We start from the raw sequence: 24,216 nt of genomic DNA, 5'->3' as shown, positions 1-24,216 counted from the left end.
TTTCTTTACCAGGGTATTTATAATTTTTTCCTAATAGCTACTGTTCCTATACTATTCATGTTTTGTACTTCTTGTTTTTTGTATATAGCATATATGGATGTGGGAGAAATACATTTTGGTAAAGATTTTTCAACAACTCTGTGCATAAAATAGAAATCAATCTGATCATCATTAAGAAAGTTACCAAATATGGATGGAATCCGTTTTGTATGTTCTTTCTTTTGTTATGTATTATGGTGACGACTGAAGTTAATATTGGCTTTCCTAGAACTGGAAATTAATATATAACATGTATTTAAGTTGCATGCATGGGATGGGGGTATTCATTTATTTACTTTACTCATATATGTGTATTAGGTTCTGAAACCTATTCCAATGGCAAAAATAGCTGGACACATGCATAGTGATGAGACAATTAGAGACACCGCTACAATTGGATTTGAAAAGTAATCTAGGGTAAGTTACAACACCGATGATGAGATATTGAATTTTCCTTTTTAAAAACTGGGATAAAGTAGACTGTTTTGCTCAAAAATATGTTCTACTGTGAAAGTATGTACTTTCAGGCTGTTGGTTTTGTAAATGGCTACTTTAGTTGTTTCTGTTTTTAATGAAGATTAAAAATGTTATTCCCTTTAAATTCATACAAAAAAGAATGGAAACATTGCATGAAAGGGCTTTAAAAGAGCATCAGGTGTTTGATTTAAAGGAATAACTAAAAACAATCTAGTAAAAAAAAGTAAAATCCCACATTTTCATTGGAATCAGAACATTTGCAGGTTCTATATGTATGTATGTATGTATGTATGTATGTATGTATGTATGTATGTATGTATGTATGTATGTATGTGTCCTTTATTAATCCAGGTAGATCTCATTGTGATTAAAAATCTATTTTTCAACCTCTTCCTGTTTATGTAATACCATCATCTCATTTCAGACTGCGGCCCAAAAAAACGAAAAAAAGTTTGTAGAAAATTTTTGAGAGTGTAACAAATAAATCAGGAACTGAAACAGTGTGATGGCGAAGTGGAACCATGTTTGATTTTTTTTAAGTGATATAAATGTTTGTAGTAACCAGAACGAAACCCTGGCAAGGAAAAACAAATAGAGGACTCCAGATAAAAACTAATAAAAACATAAGCAGTTAGAATGTCTTTGTATTTGCAGCTGCAAACATGACACTGATGCAATTAGTTGGAGAAATTATGACATTTATTGATGTTGAAGAATTCATTAAGTCACCAGTATGACTTGCTCCAGCCAAACAAAGACAACATTTCTTGTTGCCAGTGAATCTAGCATTGATTATATGCTAATGAGTCAATACAGTACCATTAAACATGTTATTATTCATCATGCATTAAAAAAAAAAATAAACATGTTATGGACAGGGACATGACTGTGGCACAAGTGTGAGACCTAGTGGACACAGAAAGGATTACAAGGTCAGAAACTGAAGATTCCAGACCTGTCATGATCTTCAGGTTTTCAGCACTCTTAAATGTTTTTAAGTTTTGGTTTAACATAGTTTATCTATTATTTTGTTTAGACCTGTAATCTGTCCAGGTTCCAATACGCATGGGCCGGTCATTAGAATTGACGTATGCTAAGGTATAAAAAAGTTAAGGTTGAAAACAAAACACTAATTATATTGTTCCCATGTTTAAAGTCTTTTAAACAAGATCTCAGAGAAAGTCTTGTGATGAGTCTGATGACTAGTTGACTCAGCAATGCACATCTCCCTCCCCCACCTGTTGCTGCACATCGTTGACCAGTCGGCTAAAACAAGGCTCCCACACCTTCCCTCGTTTGCAAGGAACATACATTTGGTGGTTTAAAAATATTCGCAGTTGCAAAACAAAACAAAAAAAACCCGATCACACAGAAAGTAAAGGCTCACCACTCATCGCTCCTGTTAAAGTGTCTCTGTAGTCCTTGATAAATACTAATCATACCGGTTTGCTTACAAGGTAGTAACTTAGTCTGAAATGTTTGATACAAGCAACTCTAGATGAAATATATAGGCTAGGCTATTTAGCAAGAAACCATTATTACTTCATATCTTCTCTAAGTGGAACTTGTTCCTTGGTTTCCTCCTTCATCTGTTTGTCTGTGCTTAGTCCCTTTGACTAATGGTCGCTTTTTTTTAGTGTCGTTTTTTTTCCCATTTATTTTCTTTTCTCTTTGCTATCTTGAAATCTCCTGCAGCCGTTTCGGCTTTGCACGGTAAGATAGTTTCTTTAGAAAACATTTTTGTTGACAGCTTGCCCTGCAGGATTTTCTGCACTTCTGGTAAGAAAATGCACAAAAGCCTTAAAACAAATGGATGTTGGGGAGACTTGAGGATTCCACGGTGAAACAGTCCAGGAAGAGTGAGATGAACGTGGGTCCTTGTCCACCCTTGTTTGTCTTAGTCGGACTTATTTTAAACTTTTTATCTATAGGTCTGATTGCACATAAAGGCATTTTAGGGAAGTGTCAATCTTTTGAAGCAAACGCCTGACTTCACATGAACACAGATCTGCCTTGCTTGAGTGGCATATTCTCTTGTTTTTCCCATTTTGAAATCTGGGTAAGAAAAATGTAGTTTGTGTCAGCTTATTCATTCAGGACACAGGTTGCCATTAAATACTAACCAAAAATTCATAGACACTATATACAACCAAAAAAGGAAAGTATATATTAAAAAAAAATTTCCGCTGCATTCATTTTGCAGGAATTTTAAGGGGCGCAACTAGATTTTGATTAAAGGTTGGATTTTTCTATTGTTTTCATTGACAGATTTTTCACTTGAATTAAAGATAAACTCATTTTAAAGCTTTTCACACATCTTTCCCAGAGGTGTCTCCGTGTTCAGAGGACGGCTGAACTATCGCAAAGGAGACGACTGCACCTGGGTAACCAAGTTTTTCACACCATCTGCCTGCCTCCTATTTGAGCAGGACCATTTTCCCAAAACATGTACGTGTGTCGGAGTTGCTCCATTTCAGAGCTGTTATTTGTTGTTGGGGGTCCTCAAGCCTTTTTGGTTTAATAAACGATTTTCCAGGTCTTCCATTTGAACTTTTCCTCTTTCGTTCAGTTCTGTCCTCAGATCGCCGAGCTCTTTTCCACTAGACAGAAGGGGACAATATGGACAGAATGAAAATGAAATAATGATTTACATCCAGTTTCGATTAGGCTAATTGAGAGAAAAAAATACAACATGTCACCCTTCACGTATAGATTTTTTTTTTAATCCAGTGACCTGGATTGATTGTTTTCACCTGAGAGGGATGACAGTAATTCCACACGTCAGGTTGAGCTGCTGCAGGATCACAGGATGACTTGGCGTTGGAAACTGCAGTTAAAGCGGGACAGGTTTAGCACCAATATGAGGCACTGCTTGGCCTTCTTTTGCATTTTTACAAATGTGTACAAACCCTCGGAGGGGAGACACAGGCACTCGGTTTGCCAGAGGCGATATGATTGATGGCTCTCTGGAGGTTCACAGCCTGCTGAGTGAGCCTCTTCAGGTATTCTGAGCTTTCCTTCGTACTGTCACTGTTCTCACCAACCTATAGGCGTGTAATAATTAAGTGAAACTCAGGAGCATAATAATAAAACAGAGCTTTTTTTTTTTTTTTAAACTCACCTGATTTTTGTATATTAAATGAGCCTCTTTTTCGTGTTGCAAAGCCAACCGAAACTCCCCTTTGCTCTCGTACACGGTGGCAAGCACATGATGACTGCAAAAAAAAATGCAAATAAATAAATAAATTAGTTCAGATGAACCTGAAGAAAAACAACCTATATGACATACATACCTGTGAGCATGCTTGAGGGACTTTGCCCCATAGTATTTAGAGGTTAAAGTCAAGGCTTCCTGCAGGAACTTCAATGAAAGCTCATTCTCCATCAGCCCATGGAGAACTAAGCCCAGCATACTCTGTCATATAGAAGGCACAACAATTTATTAATATTTCAACACTAAAATCAGTGAGCTGCAGAAAACAGTGTTTGGAGCAAAATAAAGCTACAACAGTTTTTTTTAAATGGAATGTAAAACACCGATAAGCAAGAAATGATCAAATTAAAACACTAATAAAGTCAGTAAATGTGATTTTTCCATCCAAATTTCCAGGCAAATATAGAAAATCAGACAGATGATAAACCAATGACACATGATCAAGCCAAACCACACAGCAAGGCAAGAAACATAAAGCAGAACAAAAGATTAATGGGAACAGATTATTATTAAATATGAAAACTAATGGTTTAAAATTCTAATTCTGGTAATATTTACCATTAAAGTCGTTATGTTATCATAAGTCTACTATACATGTTTTGTAAAACAAGACATAGTAAAAAAAAAACTAAAAAAACTCTCCACATTGGGATTCCCTGTAAAGATTTTATGTAATTCTACTTTTAAATGTGTTTAATACATTTCTTGCAGTAGTTTAAGCTTACACAGAAAATTGTCATTTCAACTTTGTAACATTCCAGTGAAATGTGTGTATGTTGGCTGTCACTTTTTTAGGATGCAAGCACCCAGCTCTAACCCCAAAGCCAGCACTCTTCTGACAAAAATCCAACCTTTAATTGAAAAAATTTATCTAGTGGGGGAAAAAGTCCACGTATAAAAATAATCATTTGCCTAACGACTGGTGCCAAAATTACCAGTGACCTCGCTGTTAACATTTTGAACAATGCCCTTTTACAAATAAAGACTTAGTCTTAGACTTTGAATAAGAAGTTACAAGATTGAAAGGGGGTCTTTAACTATTCGCCTGACAAAATCCCTCTACATCGTTCAGAGTCCTCGGTTCTCTCTTATCCCTGCTTCACTCCAGCCCACCTTACAGGTTTCCTAAAGTATTTAGGTCTGGAGACTAAAGTCCATGGAGGAATGTTGACTTTGTGTCAGATGAGCAATTTCTGTGTTAATTTGACTGTATGCTCTGGATCATTGTCCTGCTTAAAGACTTGATGTGATTAATTTTTAAGAGCCCACCAGGTTTATAAGAAAAAAAAAAAGTTCTGGTATTTCTACAAGTTCATCATGCCATACGCTCTTAACAAGGTTCCCAGGGCCTTTGGAAGAAAAAGAGGCCCACAGTACCACAGATCCTCCACCATACCTTAAAGCAGGATTCATGTGCTTTTCCGCATATCAAGTTAAAACCCCAGGAGATTTTAGAAAACTGCTCTTATTTGTGTTTGCGATGTTCTGACAAGGGTTTAGTGAACGAGGGTTTGGTTAAAGTAAAACAAATACAAAAATCGCTTAAATCACCATATAAAGGATCACCACAAACATGTTCTCCATTTGAGTACGGCAGAGCAGAGAGAACAGAAAGAACCTTTTCCTTACATCCAGAAGTGCAACTTGCGGATGATCGTCTCCGATAACAAGCAGGGCGAGGTATCGAGCGCGATACAGGAGCCGAAGGGACGGCGAGAGGCGGCCCCCGGCAAAGCAGTACAGGGCCAGGTGAGTCTAAATCACAGGAAGGATACGTGACTTCACAAGCAAATTATTTTCAAATTAGATGTAAAAAGCCATAATTATCATATAATAGAACAACAAACAGTAGACAGGTTGGATGGGTTGAAAGGTAAAGTAACACACGTAGTCCTGTATGGTCTGTGGATGGTCTATTCCTTGTATTCTCTCAGAAGTCAGCGCAGCTTTTTCCTGAAGGCTAACAGCCTGACCCGACACATGCCAGAGACAGAAATGACAACATTACTTCGCAGGAAGAGATCAGAAAGAACACTTTAAAGCCCAGTGTGGGGCTGATGTGTCAGGTTTGAGGAAACAAAGCGACACATAGTTAAAGAAAAGAGCCGAAACGAATAGTTACGTCGTCATTTTCTCCTAAGATGTAGCTGAGCCGCCCGAGCAGCCGCAGACACAAGCAAACGTCTTCATGCAAGACCCCACAAACGCTGCTGAAGAGAGTCAGGGCCTGGCTGATCAAGTCCATACCTGCTCCCAAAAGCCCTGGGAAGCAAACACAAGAGAAAGCAGTGGATGAGCCCACCTCCGCTCCCACAGGTTAAACATTCTTAGATCTCTTAACGTTTTCATAACCGCTGCATTTTATACGTATTCTATGTGAGCGACCAACACAAAGTAAGGCATTATTATGAAGTGGAAGACAAATAGTAATAACATTTGTGGATTCTTTTTTTGTATTCAGTCCCCTTCGCTCTAATATGACTAAATAAAATCCAATGCATCCAATTGTCCTTAGAAGTCACCTGATTAGTAGGTAAAATCCATCTGTGTGGACTCTATTTCATCTCATCGTAAACTAGTGTTGCATCGATACCGATACCAGTATCGGACGGGGCCCCGATCCAGCACTAAAATGGTGGTCTCGGTATCGGCGAGCACCAACAAATAGGGCACCGATACCATTTTGATGTTTGTATGTCACTTGAACGCAGCCTTCTCTCTCCCGACTAGTATTATACATGTTTAATAAGTTCATGAAAGTTGCACTATTTTGGCTTTTGAGAGCCAAAACTCAGGGTTTAAAAGAGATTATTCAATTATTAATGTAATTTCACTGTCTTACTGTTGCACTACTATTATACATGTTATCATTTCACGAATGTTGCACTATTTTGGCCTTTGAGAGCCAAAAGTTTATTCAACTAATGTCACATATTCAAGGTAGGTAATAAAATGTTCTACTACCCTAAGTAGTATGCAGTTCTTCATATATAGACACACACAATCAATTTCAAACAGATGGTATCGGTATCGGCCAATACTGCACAGCCAGGTATCGGGTATCGGTATCAGGGCCAAAAAATGGCATCGGCGCAACACTATCGTAAACCCAGCTGTACTGTCGCTGCAAGGGTTGAGTACATCGTCTCCTCAACGTTCTATGCATCCAAATTGTGATGCGCGAAATGTTAAGGGTAATAACAATCAATTTTCTTTTTGTTGTTTTTCAAATCATCATTTGAAAATGGGAAATGTATGGCACAATGTCAGACCTGGCAAAATGTGGGCGTCCACCTGAACCCACAGGCCAAACTCTTAGAAGATAGACATTTGAATCGTTTTTTTCATGGTGTTTTAAAAACAACTGATGGATTCGTGTTTCAAGTCAATCAGCACATTTTTTTGTGTTATTTTCTAGGCAAACGTAAAGAAAAGCTGCTTGCACAGTTTTCTGCGTCCTACCACTGCAGCAGTAAGGACAGTTCTGCATCACAGAGAATGAAACATGTCCAGGCTGGACCTTGTTTGTGCCACGCACAGATAGAACAAAAGGTTTGCCGTAAACAAGATATACATCCGACGATTGTTTGCTCCAACTTCCTCGCACTTTAGAGGAAGTTCTGTGTTGGAGATCCATTATGCACTTCCTAAACTTTTTGCTGAAAAATCACACAGCACTAGAGAGGCTGGAAAGAAAGCTAGTACCTGTTACACGGAGAAGGTATTTGCCCCGCTCACAGATTTCTCTTGTTTTTTTTCTTTTAAATGTTTCTGATCATCAAACCAAGATAACGTGCGTGAATGCAAAATAAAGAAATTTTCCATTTCAATTTAATTTATTAAGCCAACGTGATAGGGGTCACTGCATCACTGCAGAGTGGTTTTAATCTAATCTTATTAAACTTGTTTCATCCACATTGGAGTTTTTTTTTTTTTACCATGATTTGCCTGTTTAAAATCATGACAGATTGTCTCCATATGAATCACATCCAGACTTTCACTAGGCGTATACGTTTTTTTTTAACATGGTTTCTGTTTTCCATGTGGGCTACAGAGCTTTATTTTAATTTTTTAAATAACTAGATGTGTGCATTTATCCTCTGAGCATTATTAATTTTTTTTAAAATAACACGATGTGTGCATTTATCCTCTGGTATATCTGTATTTCATATAACTAATCATGGTGACTCTGTGTGTCTCACCCTGCTGTACTGCCAGCTGTGCTTGTTGTAAAAGCCCGGTGGCGTCAGCCGACGTAGGTTTGAGATGTTTGACCACAGGAAACATGTTCACAACATCCTCCTCACTGAACGCCGGCTTGTGCCGACACTCAAACACGTACTCTCTCAGCTGCACCTAAAGAGAGGAAAAAGAAGGAGGTCAGCCATACTTGGCCTTTGCATGTCAGAGCTAGAGACTATTTCTCTATTTAAGCACCAACAATCCTGTAAACATGTTTGTCTCAATGAAATATATTTATAAAGAGACTGTGATAAATTACAGGATTGATTCAAATGCATGATTGTTTAGTTCTTGAACGCCTGGGATAGCTCCACATTACACAATTGATAAGCTAATTTAAAACTCTAGTTTTGGGAAACTCCTGGATTTTTCTCCAACAAGCAGGTGTAGTAATCCAGTCTAACCTCAGAAGAAAAAAAACAGCTTTTATTGCATGTATTTATATTTGTAACAATTAAACTTTCTTATTTGCGAGAGTAGGGATACTTTTTTGTTCTTTGACATTCATAAATAGCTCCACATTACACCACTCCTGGCTTTTTCTCCAACAAGCAGGTGTAGTAATCCAGTCTAACCTCAGAAGAAAAAAAATGCTTTTATTTGTAACAAACTTCCTTATTTGCGAGAGTAGGGATACTTTTTTTGTTCTTTGGCATTCATAAACATTAGCAAGCAAAGATCACTTATGGTGTTCCTCAAGGATGCTTCCTCAGTCCACTTTTTATTTAATCGTTACACGCTCAAGCTACTTCAGACTACCGCAACATAGATTTATATTTCAGTGTCACCGTGTCATCCCTGTCCTTTTCAGTCATAGAGTAAGAATGTGCATTATATCATTGAATGGGGAGGTCAGAACTGCCTCAGGAAAAGAAAGAAAGTTTTTTGTCAAAAAAACTGGATGGTTAAAGAACTCAGTTAGTATTAATAAAACCTATAGATAGTCCCTGAACCATATCCACATATCTCTTTGATAAAGGAATGCACATTGGCACAAAACTTAGAATGTAAAGAAATTGTCATTTAGCCAAAAATAAATGTGTATAAACTGTGATTCCTACCTGAATGCCTGTCTTGATGGCCATCTCTCTCAAAAGGGAGATCCTCTGAAGGTTGTGCTTTTCTATTACTCCCTCTATACTCTCACTGAGTGCAGAGATTAAAAGATTGTAAAGTCCTGCTAAACATACCCCCTGCCACACATGCACAGACACACAAGCACCTTGTAAATGTGTAGTGGTAATAATCTTGCGCCTCTGTCCGGATCCGGCTCCACAACTCATCAGACGTCAGTCTGGCCCACACTCTGTTTGTCGACATGTTTGCTCGACTGCTCTGGCTTCGCCGCCGCCGGCTCCTGCGACGGGACGGGGGCTCATCGGCGCATGACTCGGGGACAAAGGAGGACGAGCTCAGGAGGCAGTTTAGAAAGTGACTGACAGCTGCAGAAAAAGCTGCTGGCTCCACATCCTGACAGAATAAGATGCGTTAGTGAAACCCTAAATCACAGAGTTCTACGTTTGTTTTAAACTATTTCTCTGCTCACCTTCATATAGGTCCTGAAGATGTGTTTTGCACTTCTGATTAGGACTTCACTGATGGAAATCCTCTGTGCGAAGAAGTAATTAGTTATTTTGACAGATATACAAATTTATCTCTGACCAAAAGTATTTGTAATATAGAAAAAAAAACAGTTAAGCTTGTTTGGGCTCCCAATCACATTCTGACTAATAGGGCCCTGTATGTCCCGGATCAGCTCTGAGCTTTGCATTAAAGTGCATTTATTTTTTAATTTCAACTTAAATGTTGTTACGTCTTCCTCTACTGCACTTGTAATTGAAAACAAAATTTCAGGAATCATACCTAAACTGTATAACAATTAATAAACTGCCAACGAAAGAATTAAAGCATAGATGTAGATGTTAAACAATTACTGAACATAATTGTTTCATAAAAAACATGCAAATTATGGTTAATATATTTGAAAAAATACACTTATAAACATATAGCTGCATTTCTCTTTTTTTTAAATTATAATTAAATTATATTATTTAATTATAATCCAATACTGTATTAATAGTCTAGAAAAGTATCCCAGGACTTTGTTATATTTCACAGTTTTTTGTGAAAACAGCAGAACTACAGCGCTTTTGACCGTCATATCTGAACTAAACTGGTAGGAAGTGAATCCAAACTCTTCATTGAAATAAAGAGATTGAAAATAAAAACTAATTTCAATTCTAACATTGTAATGTTTGTGTACATACCCTTTAGAGTGAACCTTATTGCTCCATTTGTTACCTGTATGTAGCAGAGTCTCTCCCTCTCCTCCAGCTTGTCCAGCTCCCTCAGTAAGGCACCCAGATATCGTACATTAACACCCCGCCGATGGATTGCTGAGGTCAGAGTCGCTCCATCCATTGGGACTGCTGTACGGTCGAGACAGTCCCTCAGCTGACATACAAACAACACACGTGTCAAAAGGTGGAAGATGCACGCTGTTTTAACTTTTTAATTAATTGAAACTAACTCCTGCAGGCTGAACCACCTGGGGCATGAAGGATTGAGAAGGGGGACTAGCAGCCAGCAGAGCAATAGTAAGAGGGCACATTTTAGGTTTTATAAGCTCCAATTGATGTGAACCTTATCGTGCCTGGACCTGACCTGACTCACCACGGCAGGAATCTGATTTGAAAGAAGAAAAGCAGCCGCATCCCACAGCAGCCGTCTCTGCCTCTCCAGCTCCGGGAGATACTCAGAGGGGAAACGTACGCCTGAAGAAAGCAAAGACACGAGGATTAGCCGATGACTGTGCGCTGCGTGTCCATGTGCTTGTTTGTTTTACCCCATTAGGAAATTCTCTGGTATAATCAGTTGTCTGTTGAATAACAAATAGGACCTGTTGGTCCAGCCAGCTCTTTACATTGTGGAAAGTCAGTTTAGGGTCACGGTTAGACCATAGAAAGGGTTAAAAATTAATGGAAGTCAAGGCATGGTCCTCAGTAAGTGTTTAAAAACAAGGATGTGTGTGTGTTCTTGTCCTTGCAACTGAGCGAGAACACTTTTTGCTAATTTTACTAGTAAAATGAGGACTTTGATGTAAAGTGAGGATCTTTTGTCAGTCCTCACTTTTATTCTGGGCATGGTTTAGCACTACAGTGTCTATTTAATTTAGGTTAGGGTTAGGTCATAGAATGGCTTGAAGATCAATGGAAGTGCGTGCGTGGGTGCGTGCGTGTGTGTGTGTGTGTGTGTGTGTGTGTGTGTGTGTACCTGGAAAGCGAACATCGGGATTGAAGTGGATGTCAAAGCAAGAGTCGCTCACGGGGGAGATATTTTTACAAGCTTCTGAGATGATATTTCTTCTGTTGCATTCTAAACAATAAAAGAGAAGAGATTTATTGCCCACATAGTCAGAAACATAATCTGATTGAGTCACAAGTTTACCCTAAATATTTTCATATTCACAGTTTGTTATACCATCTGTACTCTAAATTTGCTGGCAACCCTCTTCAATTTGTGTAAAAAGCTTTAAAATTATTTATTGCAGTACCATAATGTCATACTGAAAACCTCAAAATTCCACTTTTAATTAAAGTACAGAAAAAAGCAATAATTGATCCCACAATGTTGCTCCACCATTGGTACTCTTAGCAACTGAAGCATTTGTTTAATGTATACCTGATGTTATTGTTTAAAGTGACTGGAAATGCTAAATAGTAAGTAATGTTAAGTAATTTCCCCCTGGGATCATTAAAGTATGTCTGATTCTGATTCTGATAGTAATCCACAACTTTCTGTTTCCTTGGGGGATAAATACAATCTTACACCAAGGCACCCTTTTTGTAACGCCCAGTCGGTCGTAGTAGATAGACCTTCACATTGAGTCAGGTTCTGGATCTGTGGTAGGTTTCTTCCTGTTAAAGGGGAGTTTTCCTCTCCACTGTCGCCATATGCATGCTTGGTATGAGCATGGACGTAGCAAAGTAAACAACACAAAGCAAGCTGACTGTCCTCTGTCACTATTCAGAAGGAATGAATGACAATCATTCCTTCTGATTGTCAATTAATCAGAAGGAATAATCATATTTTGAGTGTTTATGCACCTGGCTTTATTCAGAATAGAACCACTCTGACATGCGCAGTTAACAAATTTCCCTAAAAAGCACAGAAGATGAAGTACTTCCATCTTTACTTAACAACAAAAAATAGTAAACAAAGCAGTATTATACGAGTTTGTTTGTCTTCTAAGCACCCAGGCTGGACTTGCACAATGTTCTAATTACGATTGAAATGTTACTGAGTAAACAACAATTTTGAACTCTTATTTTTTTTAACACAAAGGTTGTATCAGGAGCACCGACAGGTGTGGTTCCCAACGTATTTCCGCCACTGAACAACGTCGAAATATGTCATGTTTACCTCGGGCGCTCTGGTCAGTTTGCTACATTCGAAATAACTTGAGCCTGACAAGTGTTTATTTGCACGTTGAACTGATTATCAATCGGCATAAACCAGCCCTCATTCGGATTACAATTTCATTCCAATTGAGCTTAATCCGATCATCATATTTCGATTGGTGGGTTTACACGATGCTTTTTTATTCCGATCGGCCCTTTATTCTGATTACTTTTGTCCATGTAAACGTAGCTAATGTGAACTAGACTGTGTTGTTCGGTAACTAGGATCAAACTTGATTTACTTTGAATCTGTCTGCATGATTGGACTGAATGAACTTTTTTTTGTAAAGTGTGTTGAAAATTGTTGTTTCATAAATAAACTAAACTGAATTGAAAATGTAATACTACCCCACATTTTATTTTGCTTATTAATAAAGTATTTTTTACCTGTAGCTTTCTGCATCTCTTCATTCTTCTCCGCGGTGCAAAGTTGGCTTAGGTTCTCAGGCGCCATCTTTACAAAAAGCTCATCATACCTTAAAAAAAAAAACAAGTTTCCCCTGAAGCTCATCCAGTTTGTTTAACAGTGATTGCAGTTCCTAGACATTTTTCATGTCAAATTCTGTTTGTTTTAAGATATAAAGCATAAACATTCAGTACAAATTTATGGAAGATATGCAAAACCCAGGAGTAGGAAGGAAGGAAGAAAAAAAGAAAGAATGAAAGGAATGTATGGAGTTACGACAGAGGGAGGGAAGGACGGACAGAATGAAGGGAGCTAGGACACAATAGTGGAAGGAAAGAAAGGAATGAAGGAAGGACATGAGATTTAAGAAAAAATTATAAAGAATGCATTGAGGTAAGACACAAGGAAGGACAAGAGGAAACAAAGAAGGATGCTAAGACACAAGAACTGAAGCACAGAAGGAAGTAAGGACACAAAGAGGGAAAAAGGACAGACATGAGGTAGGATGGTCACAAAGGTCACAAAGAAGAACACACAAAATTGGCAAGGATTAAGGAAATAACAACACAATCAATGATTAAGAAAAGAGTGTCACAAACAAAATAGGTAGGTAGGTAGGTAGGTAGGTACCCATTTTTTATACCTATTTACTTAAATTAATACCAAGACTTTTCTACAGTGAGCAGGAACCCTGTTAAGTGGGAGCTCTCTTCTTCCTCACCTGTGCTGGACGTAGGCCTCTAACAGCTCTGGTCTCAGGCTGGCCAGGCCATGAGGATGAAGCTGTGGGTAACCAAAGCTCTGACACTCTTTGGGCACCTCCTCCTCCATCTCAGCTGCCTCCGGGAGCTGGAAGTTCAGATCTGGGGGGAAAGTCCGCAGAAGGTCCAAGATGTAGGGCCGCCCATCGTTGCCAAATATGCCAACAGTGGAGACGGCCGAGCAAAGCTCCACTGGGCCGTTGTTGTGGTCGAGGACCTGGTGTCGCTGGATTCTCAGCGAGCTAGTGCTCTGATCTAGAAGCTCCAAAAATCTGTCACAAAAACATAAACTTGGTGTTCGTTTTTACCTTATCAACGTGGACGTGGCTCAAGTGTAAGAACTCGTGTGAGTGTGTTCAGCACCGTGGGTGAGTATAAACGGTTTTGCCGTTGTCATTAGAGCCGTAAACGATCTGGTCATGTTTTTTTTCCAGTAACCCGGGAACGATGGTCTGAGCAATGACACGGATGCCACGATAGTCCATCACAGCCGTCCCGAGTGTGTGAAGCCCCTCGATGTCAAGGGATGTATACGCCTGGAAATACAAGTGTTAACCACAAGAATAAGAAGGCTTTTTGTAGATATATCTGACATATCTCAGATGATCACTGGCTACGCATGCGCACTTCTATTGTTTATGTATCCGGTTAGCTTAGTGATTAGCTTCGGTGTTAGCCGTTCATTGTAGCGCCGCGCCTCTCACAAGTGTCCAAGTTGAGGCATTGGACGCCTTTTGGACGCCCAAAAGGCGTTTGGTCTAAACAGAGCATTAGGGTCACACAGAAGCGCACTGTTTACAACAAAAAAAACAGCAACATCAACAACAACACAGATACCGATTGCTGAAAAAAAAATCTGTTTTTACAGACCTCTGTGTGGATGTGTAGCGAGAGCTAGGACAGTGACATAAACAGCGGATACATATCTTGTTGTGAATGTTGCTACCATACTTACAGGTATCGAAACCCAATAAAGTGACGCTAACCAGTCCTCAAACAGTTTCTTAACTTAGCGTGTAGTTAATGTGATAAACGAAAGGTTAGCTCCACAATTATCTGTTTGCTGATTAGCGCAACTGTGACCACCACTGCATATATTGTGTTACTTTGTTGGTCTAACACTACAAAATGTAGATATAGTAATTTGAGTTTTATTTTTTTTATTTTTTTGGTTTTATCAAATCAGATCTCTCTTGTAAATGAGAACTTGGATCTCAATGAGATAACCTGGTTTAACAGGAAAAATATAAAAAAAATTAAATACATTGAAGTCTGAGGCTGCATAAATGTGAAACCGCTCGAATGGCATACAATCTTTTTGCGAGGCCGTTTACCTGAACTCCTCTCAGGTCACACATGGCAGCAGCATGAGCAGCGGCATCGCCCCCTATTGGCTTGTAGTGCTCAGACATGTCAAATCCCTGGCTGAAGAAGAGGTTATTCCACACGAATATCTGGAGATGAGACCGTTCCCCTGGGTTTAATGGCATGACGTTGCCGTCCATAATGGACACGGCGCCTTGAGCTGCAGCTGCAACAAAGTCGCTGCTGATCTGCACGGAGAGAGAAACACACCATCCCCAGAGGAGGAAGAGAAAAGATATGATTACTTGCAAGATTTGTGACGGATTACAGGAGATGTTGATCATGCTCTAGTCTCACCTTGAAGATGCATCTGTCTCTGTGCAGTCGCTCCTGTGGGGAACCTCTGGGAAGCTCCCTGGATCGCTGCAGCTCCTCATTCCAGTCTCGAGTCTGAACTCACAGCGCCCAACCAAAACATCAGCGCCATCATTGTTGTGTGTCTGCATGTATCCACTATAATTTATTACAGTGTTGTTTTACTGATATTGTTTGGTGTTTGCAACCTGTCCGGTTGTCTGCTCGTCCCGGCCCATAAGGCTTGTGTACGTCTCCTCTGCGCTGACGCAGTCCAGGGAATGGTCTCCGTGAGGCGCCGCCCAGGTATAGACCTGGAACGGAGCTGGAATAAGCTCATAGGGGTGCTGATAAACTCTGGATCATGACAGAAACATTCTTAGGTTGCTTGAAGGGTATTGCTTTTTTTAAATTCTTGCATATTCACTTACACTGACACCCATTTCTATCATCAACAAACCCAGTGTGTTCACCTCCTCTTCTGCAGGGCCGTGAAGTTTTTCTTGAAGGTGGGACTGAGTTGGCTCAGAAGCACGACCAGAGAGTGGCAGAGGATTTTAGGAGCTGCAGGTTTGGGGTTGAAGCTGAAGGCAGTGGACCTGGAGAAAGGAAGAAAATAGCTTACAACATCTAAAGTAAGTCGAGCAAGCTCAGCTTTACGATTGAACTGGGCATTTTTGAAGATCCTAGAAATCTTTTAAAACATCCTCAGAATAACAAAATAGAAACATTTTAAGAGTCATATACAAGTCAGGCTCATCCAAACTGGATATGTCGCCATTTCTAAAGCTTCACGGACATCTTCTTGGTTGCTGTCCGCATTATTTCTGGCTACTTAACCAGAGCGACATTTGAGAGAGTGTCAAGACCACTCCAGAGCAAAAAACAAAAACAAAACAGAAAAACACATTTCCAGAATGAACTTTCTGTCAATTCTTTGCACGTTTAGTAAATGAGGAGTTGGTGCCTCCTTGTGTTGTGCACATTAAGAAAACACGGGCTGAAAATTAAGAGAAGCAAACTGAAATACATAAACTGGTCAAACCTTGGTTGAGTTATTCTAGTTTTTAAAACAGTTTTGATTTTAATCAATCTGTTTGTGAAAAACCAACTAAAAAATGTCTATTCTGACTAATGTGGCTGATTGAAGAAAAACATTCAGACAAGGAAAGATAGGAATTCATTGAGAAAAAAGATAATACCATCCTTATTACTAACAGCGGGAATGTTGTAAATTAGATCCCAGGAGCTTGGTTTGCAAGCATGCTTGTTCTGATGCTTTTTGTCAAACTCCTAGATATTATTTGTAAAAACAAATAGTTTTTCTGTCATCACTGGCATAAAAGAGGACTGCTGATATTTGTCCTTGAGTTAAAGGCATAAACTCCTAACATGAGAACTCGTCACATTAATAATGTTGTCCTTTGATCCCTCTCTTTAATTGGGCAGTGACAATGGATTGTTTCCTATACATTTTAACTAGGGATGCAACGAGGGATGACCAAAATATGCAGTAATGAACTTAATTATTCTGGCAAAATTGTTTTTTGCAGCCAAAGAGATGTAAGGATTAAAAAACAACTTTCATGGCAATCTCAAAGTCTTAAACTGGAAAATATTTTCAAATGATCATAAATAAAGCAGAAAAAGATAATTATATTAAGGTAAACCTGTGGGTGAATGGAGGGGGAGGGGGGGGGGTGTTAAAGACTCACTGGTTGAGGTAGAAACCCCGTGTGGAGCACGTGATGCTGAGCTCTCTGTCTTCCATCGTCAGGACGTTGACATACATCAGGTCTCCGTGCATCTTCCTGTTTCCTGGAGGCGGGTTCCAGCTGCTTAGGGTCAGGACTCGCAGGCACTGCAAAGGCTGCACACACAATATCGGCAGGCGTTGATCACCACACGTCTGAGCCACGTTTTCATGTATCCAGACAGAGCTCCCACCTTCCAGTCATCTCTGACCGGCTGCAGTGGAGTAAGGAGTCTCTCTTTGCATCCAGGCAGGATGTAAGCGGGAGGGCTGCAGTCCACCGCATCCTTTTCAGAGGCACGCCTCTTTGGCACACCTTCAATGCCTGAAGCAATAAATACAGGTGTTAAAATATGGAGGCTTTTTTTTTTTGTTTTTCCATAGACTTTGACAAAAATGACAACAGGCGGCGTGAGGGAGTGGCATTACTTTGGTCTGCCCTGGCGTACAGGGACAGGTAGGACAGAGAGCGGCCGTTCACACCATTGTACGCGTCTGCGGGGTCGAGGCTCCTCAGCAGACTGCGTACGTGTCGGAGATGAACACGAGCATCGCGCACCGAGTATGAATCTGAAACAAGAGTAGCCATGCTGTGAAGGTACATTCCCTCGCGACACAGCTTTTGCTTATGTATGTATGTAAAATTGAGGGCAAAAGTTTTAAGGCTGACAAAAGTCTTTCACAAACACTCTCTGCTTTGGTTTATAAGGTTTGAGTTTGCACAGAAATCAGATGAAGTACAGTTGAAAAAAACTGACTTGATTATGACATCATGATTTGCACAGTTTTAGCCCTGCTGACTTGTGACCAGCTAGCATCACCTCAACGATCTCATGGTTAGCTCAGGAGTGTTGCTCTAAAAGGGAGCAGTGTCGACCATCTTTAAGAAAACATTCATTCATCACTTTGCATCAAAAAAACGCTTTTTAGAAATGAATATTTCTGTCAGTATAACCCAGGGATGAGCAACCTTTACAACCAGCAGAGCCATTTTTGCCCTTGGTCCAGCTAAACAAATTTTGGTTAGAGCCACAAAAGTTACACATCACTTTGAAACAAGAGCTTGTTTTTATGGTATACTATAGGAAATTTGTTAAAAATTTTTTAAAGATCAACAGTTTTTATTATTTAACCAACAGTATTTTTATATTTAGGTTTAATGCATTTTCTTCAACTGGACATTTGATTTTTAAAGCAAATGGCATCAAAACTATGAAAAAGCAAGTCATTTGAAACTTATTGACAAAAAGATACTTCATAAAGGAGTATCTATAGTAAAATATTCTATACACCATTAGTTTCTTTTATTTCTGGAAATGTTATGCATATATTGCAGAACTTAATGCATCCTAAAGCTGGCAATTTTAAATGTACATTTAGAAACATTGACCAACCCCCACCCGCATTTTTGGTCTTTGTTTTTAAGAGTCAAAGCTGAAGGTATAAAGAGCCACGTGCGGCTCTGGAGTCACAGGTTGCAGACCCCTGGCATAACCGAACCTGTATTTGGTTTTGGATCGGACCCTGATGTGTTGCTTTTTGAGATGCTTCTGCTTCATGCTGTGAGACAGGCTCTACAGAAGGCCTTGCAGTGTTGATGATTTAACCAAAGGGTGCCATTATATTCCTACATAGACCTAGAATGGCTTGGATAGCTATTTTTCCTCTAATAAATGGCATTATTATTTGAAATGAATTTACACATGGTATCTTTGTCTAGTATTAAAACTTTCATTGATCTGAAAAAATGTCAAAAAAAACCCCCACATAAACTCAGGAAATTAGCAAGACAAAGCACCGTATATTCTTGACTTTAGGAAACAAATGCATCTGTGTAGCTATAATTGGACAGGCACTCACATAGGAAATTTACAGACGCTTCTATGAGCCGTGTTTACAGATATTTCAAGATAAAACACCCACAAAGTCAAAGGATTTTAGGACTTCTTGTGTTTTGCACAGACTTTAATAGTTAAAATTTAGCATTTGGTTACGTCTCACACAACTACACGGTTTGAAAAAGTTTAAGCAACTTTCTAAGATGTTCAAAAAGATTCTCTCCAGGAAGTTTCTGGTCCAAAAGCCGATGAAGATACTGACTACATCTGACTGTTTGGTAAAGAAATGAGCTGAAAGGAAGAGTCAATTACCCTCCACCACCCTGATCAGCGCCCCGTCCTGAATGCCCTCGATGGAGCCGAGCTCCGCCAGGCCGTCCAGGGCGGTGTTTCCCAGCTGCAGCGAGAAGCAGGAACGGTGGCAGGTGAGCTCATGTTCCAGAAGCACCTGATGGAGTTCAGACACCAACATCCGTCCCGACACCTGAGAGTGGAGGACAGGCAGAGTGATAGATGGGAGTGAGGCAAAGGCTCAGTGGAGCACTTTTAGGAAAACACAGAACAAAGCAGAACCTCAAGCTCAAAACTGTCTGTCCCGGGCGGCTGAATCATGACGGTAAAACAATCCTCGTGAAGATCAGCTGCATCTCCCAGGCTTGGCCCGGTGGTTTTCTCATTGGGCAGCTGAGGATCCTCAGTGAGTCCTGGAGCCACACATGGAGGTTGGTGACGGCAGAGGAGACAACAGCGTGAACAGAAGAACTGAAAACACTTTCTGGAAGATTATTTTTCTGCTTTAGGAATTAAACTTTAAACCTTAAAACAGGCATGTCAAACTCATTTCTATATCGGGCCACTTTGGCATCAGGAAGTCATTAAAAGGGCCGGTTGCACCTGTATATATGGTACATTTGATTTCATTATTTCATTCCAGTTCCCGTAAAAATGTAAAATATTTCACAGTAACATAAAAGTAGGCCCAGTTTATATAGCTTATCTGAAAAAAAAAAAGTTGATATTGGGGTGAGTTACACTTTAAACTCATCATTCTGCATCACTTTTCCTCTTTTTGGACATTTCTGGGTTGATTTAATGTGTTGTGAAAAAAAAACAGTGGCAGGATGCTGTTACTACACAGTTAAAAAAAATTCAACATTTGCAACAGAAGGCACTGTTTTAGCCACTTTATACACTTTAAAAGAAAATATATGCCTCTACTTTATAACACGATGCGCCTTTTTTGGCTCTTGAGGCCCGGATAAATTGCCTTGACGGGCCAGATTCGGCCCGCGGGCCTTCAATTTGACACGTGTGCCTTAAAACATAAAGAGGAGGGGAAAAAAAAGATGGATGCCAATCACCAACCTTTGGTAAGCGTTGCTCCCAGAAACGGTCTGTTAGCTAAAAACAGGATCTTCTCCTCTCTCTCTGCTCCTTCCTCCTCCTCAGCTGCCTCCTTCTCTGTAACAGGGTTCTCGCCAGCCTGTTGTTCCTCCTCTTCTACCTTTGCTGGCTTCATGTTTTTCTGACCATACATGTGACCCTTGGTAAAAGTGGACTGGTCTGCTAACTCATCGGTGTAGGTAATTAGGGAATCCTTTTCATTTCCTACTTGATGAGCCAAAGGCCCAGATGTCTGTCCTGAACCGTAGTCAGGACCCTCATCCTCTACTAGGAGGTCCTCATGAAGTCCAGCAGAGCTAAGACAGTTTCCAGTGCTATTACGGTCTTCTTCTGCACAAATATTCTGATCCATGCTGCCCGTTTTGTGTTCAGTCCTCTCAAAGTTTTTATCTCCGCCGTTTTCACTTGGAGGCGCCGGTGCACGGAGCTGCTCCGTCCGAACAACCCCAGGAGCATTTCCCTCGCTCTGTTGCCTCTCTGCTCCACTGGTTAGATCTTCTTCCAGTTTGACATGTTGCTTTATTTGGGGTATTGCTTCTGTTGAAGTTGTGATATCTTCAAACTCCCATGGCTCGCTGTTCTCTCCTTCCCTTCCTGTCAGCTCTGACTCTGCAGAACCTCCTGTGTTTACGCTTTGTGGTTCTCCCCTCAGTAACGCTGCGTTAAGCTGTGAAGGGTTGTCTCGGGACGTTTGCGCCCCTAAGAGCAAATCTACCAGCATCGTTTTTTCCTCCCAGCAGATTTCCATCTCGTCGAGTACATCTGCCCGTGTCTGAATTTCTGCCTCAGAGTCTGTCTGAGTCTGCACCCCTGCATTGATCGGAGTCTCCGGTTCGGTCTGCGTCTCGACCTCGGAGAAAGTCCTGCTTCTTCCTTCCCTGCGGCTCCTTACTTCTCCTTCCTCTCCCAGCCTCGGCTCCTCGTCCTCCTCGGACACCAGCAGACACACCATGGGCTCCACCAGAGTCACCTCGCCTCCAGGGTTGCTGCTTAGTACGATGTCGGGAAACAGAAAATGCTCCAGCTCGAGGGCTGGGTTTGTTATGCCAGCTGGTGGGTTTGTTGCACTGTCCTCCAAGTCGTACAGCGAGCTCGAGGAGTCCAACTCGCTTTCCTCGCTGGACAGAAGGGGGGACTGCTCTGCGCCACTATGAACCGGTGTGTCCTGACACTTGAAGAAGCTCAACAGAGCGTGGCAGCACTGGAAGATGTTCCCCATGGTCGCTGTGTGCAGAAAACTGTCCATACGAAGAAGGAAACATCACAACGTTCAACAACAAGAAAAGCTTAACGGACGAACGCGGCATCTTCATGCATCTCCGGTCAAATGCCACTGGGGAACATATGAATAAATTACAATTTATACAGAATAGAGCTGCTCGTGTAGCACTCAGGTGCAGCTACAGGAGAAGTATAATATTAATGCACAAAGATCTTAATTGGTTGTTGGTCAAAGATAGATTGTTGTATTCATTGTTCATTTTCATAAGAAATATTTCTAATTCTAAATTCCCTTCAGTTTTGTTCAAGCATCTTTCTTTCAGTGTAGAAAATCACCAGTACATTAACTAGACATGCAACCAAAGGTAATTTCACTTTACCCATAGTGAGAACAAATGCCATAAAAAATACTGTTGTGTTTAGAGGCATGAAAGAATGGAATAATCTGCCAAAACATATCCTGCTTGCTAATAATGTCAATAAATTTAAATTATATGTAAAACAGTTTTTTATCAAAATAATATAACTGACTGTTTATATTTATTCATATATGTGTGTGAATATGTATGTATATGTGTAGGTATGTTTACAAGTGTAAGTGTAGAATGTGTTTTTTATATTTGTCATATTTCATGCCCGCATGAGGGTACATATATACGTTAATATGTGTATATGTTGTATATGTATTTGTATATGTGTTTGTGTATTTTCTTTTTCTTTCAATTATTTGTTGTATTCTTTGTTTTGTTTTTAATGTATATGTTTTTTTCAGGACCCCAGGAAGAATAGCTGCAGCATAGCTGTAGCTTATGGGGATCCTTTCAATAAAACTAAACTAATCTAGGAATCAACGATGGACCAGATTTGTAGAGGTCTTTTGATTTTTTCCCCTCACCAATTGGAAGCTACCAAAGCCATGGCGGCATCATAATAGACGTCATTTAGGTAAACCTTTGAATTTAAAGAGAGTAATAAAAGATTCTGCCTCCTGTTAAGCTGACATTTACCTAATAGAAGTAATTTTGGTCATCCTAGTTGACCCACAACAGAAATTTAAATTTGATTAAGTGTAAGAAAAAAAAGAATTAAGACTTACCATACAGTGTAAATATCTGGTTTCAGCAGTATGTGGAACACTAGATCTACGTTCCTTCTCAAACCAAGTTAACACTGCAATAAGGGAACTAAAAGTGCGCAGGTAAATATGATTATCTGCCAGTGGAATGAGTATTTTTACCCTTAAAATAAGATAATTAGATACACTGTACTTGAAACAAGAGGATGGTGATGAGTTGTTCCTATTTTACATGCAAATATCTTATTCCATTGGCAAATCATCTAAACTTGCCTGCTTAAATCATGTATTTTACATTTTTTTACTTACTTTTAATTCCCTTTTTGCAGTGAAGGGCTGAACGCTCCTGGTCAATTTTCTAAAGCATTAAAACAGACACAAGACCTCTAGGTTTGATAAAAGGTAAATGGATGAACTTATATAGCACTTTTCTAGTCATAATGTCCACTCTACACTATAGCCACATTCACCCAATTTTATATCTATCTATCTATCTATCTATCTATCTATCTATCTATCTATCTATCTATCTATCTATCTAAATTACTGTCTACACAAAAAAGGAGCTCAGATCTCGGTCTAAAGCTGTATTGTTGAACTTCGATTTATTCTTGAATCCTTTAGTAACGTCACTTTTCACAATAACAAACTTAACGCATGCATTTGTTTGCATCAAACAGCTGAGACTACATGAGGCGTGCATCCTCTCCACAAGTGTCTGCTCGGTATGTGTGAAGGCAAGCAGCTTAGAGCCTTAGGCGACAGCTGACGACAGTGTGATTAGAAAGATGTCCTGCAGAGGCGTCTACCCTACCTACACTGGACAACCTCAGCTTTTAAATCCAGTCATGTGGACGGTGCCGGGCTTGCAGTGAATCCTGAAAGAAAAGTTTTAAAAGTAAGCCCAGGGAGGACGAATTGACAGTTTTGAAAGTCAACCACGTTTCAAGATTTGAAAATAAATGCAGCTCTCGTCCCGAGAAGATGCATTTCTCCTTCACAGCAACACACTTTACTGAAGCTCACGAGAGCCTGTATGATCCTCCAACAATCCAAAAATACAACATCAGATCTGTGAGACCTACCATCCAGTGAAGAAAGAAGAAATCTGTCACTCTCTGTCATGTTGTCTCAAATCTGCTGATTCCCATCCTGATGGAAACACGGAGCAGAGTTCCCCAGGCATTCCCTCCGTGTGTGGAGGCTCTCCTGTCCTTCCTGTGCCTCCATATTACACAAACTGGGTGTCCTTCATGGGTGGAGAGAGAGAGAGAGAGAGAGAGGGGAGCTGGCTGTCACAGAGCCTGTGGGCCCCTCTCCCTGTATGCAGGCAGTACCCGCATGCGGCCAGCAGAGGGCGGCCTCTCTGTTGCACATGATGTAACTTCCTGTATGATTCAGATTGACGTATGCAGGTGGCAGCATAGACCATAGACATCATATACGTAGACGCGTCATAGGGCGCAGGTTCGCACGTCAACGTCACCGCCATATTGTATGTGGCAGAAAAAAGTCGAGTTCTGTTATTGTGAACGTGAATCAGAAAAGATGCCTCACTCCTGTGCTGCAATAAATACACACACACGCATATATATATATATATATATATATATATATATATATATATATATATATATATATATATATATATATATATATATATATAT

The 24,216-nt window shown here is 40.0% G+C and overlaps 1 protein-coding gene across 2 annotated transcripts; it reads right to left on the bottom strand.

Moving 5' to 3' along the window:
* Positions 1-1,197: 1,197 nt before the first annotated feature.
* LOC105939178 (clustered mitochondria protein homolog) lies at positions 1,198-23,849 on the bottom strand. Of its 2 annotated transcripts, none has more exons than XM_021307720.2 (30): positions 23,635-23,849; positions 23,364-23,427; positions 20,215-21,491; positions 19,423-19,553; positions 19,162-19,333; positions 17,441-17,581; positions 17,206-17,336; positions 16,974-17,128; positions 15,732-15,857; positions 15,468-15,615; positions 15,262-15,354; positions 14,934-15,152; positions 13,963-14,135; positions 13,560-13,871; positions 12,820-12,908; positions 11,246-11,347; positions 10,646-10,746; positions 10,274-10,426; positions 9,519-9,581; positions 9,195-9,442; positions 9,034-9,118; positions 7,933-8,086; positions 5,853-5,992; positions 5,618-5,698; positions 5,360-5,485; positions 3,810-3,931; positions 3,638-3,731; positions 3,426-3,560; positions 3,270-3,343; positions 1,198-3,116 (listed from the first exon to the last, which is right to left on the bottom strand). In XM_021307720.2, the coding sequence occupies exons 3-30, from the start codon at positions 21,470-21,472 to the stop codon at positions 2,999-3,001; spliced, it is 4,944 nt and encodes a 1,647-aa protein (XP_021163395.2). In that variant the 5' UTR covers positions 21,473-21,491; positions 23,364-23,427; positions 23,635-23,849; the 3' UTR covers positions 1,198-2,998. The 2 variants fall into 2 exon arrangements, with proteins under 2 accessions (XP_021163395.2, XP_035998856.1); XM_036142963.1 differs by having other exon boundaries at positions 11,246-11,297; positions 12,821-12,908.
* Positions 23,850-24,216: the final 367 nt, after the last annotated feature.

Source organism: Fundulus heteroclitus, chromosome 11, assembly GCF_011125445.2.
Source record: "Fundulus heteroclitus isolate FHET01 chromosome 11, MU-UCD_Fhet_4.1, whole genome shotgun sequence".
Taxonomy (NCBI): Eukaryota; Metazoa; Chordata; class Actinopteri; order Cyprinodontiformes; family Fundulidae; genus Fundulus; species Fundulus heteroclitus.
Note: the sequence above shows the minus strand (reverse complement) of the source record. Positions and strands in the feature narration are given on the sequence as shown.